The 3,425-nt window shown below is 27.5% G+C and overlaps 1 protein-coding gene across 1 annotated transcript; it reads right to left on the bottom strand.

The window, feature by feature from the left end:
* Positions 1-1,214: 1,214 nt before the first annotated feature.
* On the bottom strand, positions 1,215-3,033 carry LOC130814933 (F-box protein At1g61340-like). The gene is made up of 5 exons (XM_057681219.1): positions 2,669-3,033; positions 2,367-2,574; positions 2,197-2,271; positions 2,028-2,102; positions 1,215-1,879 (listed from the first exon to the last, which is right to left on the bottom strand). The coding sequence occupies exons 2-5, from the start codon at positions 2,568-2,570 to the stop codon at positions 1,628-1,630; spliced, it is 606 nt and encodes a 201-aa protein (XP_057537202.1). The 5' UTR covers positions 2,571-2,574; positions 2,669-3,033; the 3' UTR covers positions 1,215-1,627.
* Between the last annotated feature and the right edge of the window lie 392 nt (positions 3,034-3,425).

The raw sequence follows: 3,425 nt of genomic DNA, 5'->3' as shown, positions 1-3,425 counted from the left end.
TCTCATTTACATCTAACTTATATTTTATTTCTCTAAAAAAAACTTATATTTTTATCTCATCTACACATTTCATAAATATTATGATAAGAACTAACTAAGATAGTATAATATTATATTATAATGTATAATCCTTCATCACCGCAATATTTCAGTTGTAAATTGTAATTTGGCATCGTATACCAATGGGATTCCCATTTGATTCAGGACAAAAGGGGACAATACCAGACAATTCATTCATTAACAAAATAATTTCTACGTATACAATTTAAATTTATCAAGGTGCAGTATTTTGCACCGTCTTTTCGGGAATCCTATGCTACATGATACATGAACCACATGCTATAATGTTAACAATTTACAGATCTTAAAGTATGGATGTCAATGTATTGTCACACATCAATTTATCTCTACCAAATCGTCTATCATTGCCAAATGTATACACATTTTCATCCATCTTTTATTTAGTACTAATTTCATTTTAAATTTCCTACTAAAAGAAAATAAAAACTAAAATATATATTTATACTTTTATGAAACATCGTGAGTCATCATTGTTGACTTGTTTGTTACGCCTAAATGCCATGAAAATTTCGAGTTTTGTATGTAATGAGACCATCTCATTATTATACAAGCGTATATAATTAGCTTATTTATTTAATTAATTTAAAATGATAAATAATTACTTTATGATTATAAATAATTATAATAAGACTATCTTATTTGATAATTTATGTTAGGATTATACTCCTATTTATTCAACTTCAATTCTTGAAAAATATACCTGTCTATGCTCTATAGAATTTAACTTATTATACGGACCCCATGATTATTTGAAACTACGGTTACATTCCTAGGAATTTAACAAAGAAAGCTTGCTAGAAAATTCCAATGTTTGGTAACTAACAAGGAAACATGTCACAGACTAAACAAACGCTGTTTGCAGCTCAATCTTTGTAGATTGTGGAAGGAAGGATGAATGTTACCAAAATTAACATGTGAATCTGTAATTGAGTTTATTTTATTTTTTCAGAATAACTGATATTAATGCTTAACCTAAAAATAGAATCAAATTTCGTCTACCTCCTAGGCAGATGCTCATTGCACATTGTTTGCCGGGAGTTATACAATCACCATTTAATAATTTACTCAAAATACAATAACACAGAATCCTTTAGAATCAACAGTTAACCTAGAATATATTTCAAATCTTTCAATTAACAAAAACAATTTCCATAATTAACATCACAATATCAAAAATTATATTACACTATAAGATACAAGCAACTATTATATTTTCATATCTTCAATGACCATATTATTGAAGAATAAAAACAAAATTGTGGCTTTAATTTTGTACAAATTGATGTATTTTCCGTACATGTTTCGTATAAATATAGTCCACACTATTTTAATATGCATCAATCTAACAGTAATATATATTTACTATTATTAATTAATACATACTAAAATATGGTGAACCAAATTTATACAATTTTTTTTATTTTTAAATTTTGATTTTAACAGAAAATTCAAAAACTGTATGCCTAATTTACTTACATTGGAAATTCTAATTGTATCTTACTAAATAGAAAAAAAATTAAGGATTATTTCTGGAAAAACTCAACTGCTACATGAATAAGCTCCTCCTAGGCCACCTCTGTTCTTGCTCTTCATCGTCAGAGAACAATGCGACTGCAATATTGTCGAGTATTTTTCGATCAATTGGAGAACGACACTTTCTCCTAGCTTGATTTGGAGCATTTGGAGCTTCAGTTTCTTCAAATTCCATTGGATTATTCACCAAATCAATTGAATTTTTAAACACTTTCGTCTTTGATGGTGTACTGTAAGCAAAATGAGACTCTTTTGCTTCTAATGTCTGCGAGTATTGAACACAATAACAAAACTTCAATTAAATCGAATTAATAAAGCTGAATTAAATTTAAATCCATAACTTAGGGTTTAGCAACTATTACTATGTCAAAAATGAAATTAAAATATGAATTAATCAAATATCTTTTACTTACCGCTTCCATAACTCTTTTAGAGACTAAAATTAGTCGTTTGAGGTCGTCATGATCTACGCAACAAACAACTTTAATCTACATCAAATTAAACAACAAAAACCAATTAATTTCCATTGTTTTCACTTCAATTAATTCAAAATAAAGAAGAGTAGTTTTAAATTATAATTACCAGAACTTCATAAGGCAAATTCTCGAGAGAGGAAGAAGAAGTTGACGTTTCACTGCTAATATGCTCACCAAAAAACTGCTCAAATTAAACCACAAAAATCAATTAATTTCCATTATTTCATTTCAATAAATTCAAAATAATAAAGAACAAGATTTTTAAATTATAATTACGTGAACTTCACGAGGCGAAGAAGAAGTTGAGGTTTCTTTGCTAATATGCTCATCAAAAAACTGCTCATCACCACTACAAAATCTCTTCAAAGGAGTAGAATAAGACTCGTAATCTGCACCAAATAGCTCCAAATTACAGCTATTATTATCAATTAGTACTCTTTTTCTTTTCAGTGAAAAACTCAAGCTCTTTGTTAACGCCATTTTTCTGCAAAAACAACCAAATTTACCAGAAATGAGCATAAATTCTAGCAAATAAAAATCCTAAAAAAAACGACGAATAAAGAGAGAAAGAAACTTACAATAAGAGATTCAATAACCGATAATCTTTTCAAATCTGTTTAAGATTAAAAATACTTTCATAAAACTCTAAAAACTAATGGAAATAAGGATTATAGAAGAAAGAAAGAAAGGAGAGAAGAGTTTGGTTTAGAAATTTACTGAAAATAGAGCTATAAATATATTTCAAATTTTTAGAAAGAGAATAAATAGGGAAGTTTTTAATTATTTGGAAAATGATATGTGGACGAGTAGTAATTTAAAGACTTACTGACGAAGGACCCAGAAAAATCTTTAGTTCAACTATGGCGGTTATGGATTTATACTCGTTTTCTTCAGAATTTTAGTTTTTTGTGTTATATGGGGGCAAATTTGTAAATTTAGGAACATAAGGGCTGTCAGAATTTAAAATGATAGGAAATGAAAAATAGCCGTTAGAAATAAAGGTACACGTGGCAAAGTTCTTTTTTTTTTTTTTTTTTTTTTTTTGTTTTTGCTAGGAAGAAGTGGGATAGTACTCTTGATGTGTAGGTTATAGGGCGGTAATGTCGGTCTTGTTCAACACGGACACTTTGTTTAGGTCAACTACACTTTTTATTATTTTTTGGTTGGTTTTTATGTTTTAATTATTATAAATATAATGTTTTTTATGTGGGCTAGGTGAACCCATATTATGTTTTTTTAGTTTTAGTTTAATTAAAGTTTATGGTACTATAGATACGTGTGTGGCTAATTTTTATTACTAATTAAATTAAAATTTTAAAAAGTTAAGATTATATA

This window comes from Amaranthus tricolor, chromosome 6 (assembly GCF_026212465.1).
Source record: "Amaranthus tricolor cultivar Red isolate AtriRed21 chromosome 6, ASM2621246v1, whole genome shotgun sequence".
Classification (NCBI taxonomy): domain Eukaryota; kingdom Viridiplantae; phylum Streptophyta; class Magnoliopsida; order Caryophyllales; family Amaranthaceae; genus Amaranthus; species Amaranthus tricolor.
This window is presented reverse-complemented; position numbering and strand designations above follow the sequence as displayed.

Excerpts from the sequence above, each read along its gene's own strand:
- LOC130814933 (XM_057681219.1), bottom strand. The coding sequence starts at position 2,570 with ATGGCGTTAACAAAGAGCTTGAGTTTTTCACTGAAAAGAAAAAGAGTA. Across the intron at positions 2,103-2,196 it reads ATTTGCCTTATGAAGTTCTG|ATTAAAGTTGTTTGTTGCGT; the intron begins GTAATTATAATT and ends AATTTGATGTAG. Across the intron at positions 1,880-2,027 it reads CTAAAAGAGTTATGGAAGCG|ACATTAGAAGCAAAAGAGTC; the intron begins GTAAGTAAAAGA and ends CAATACTCGCAG.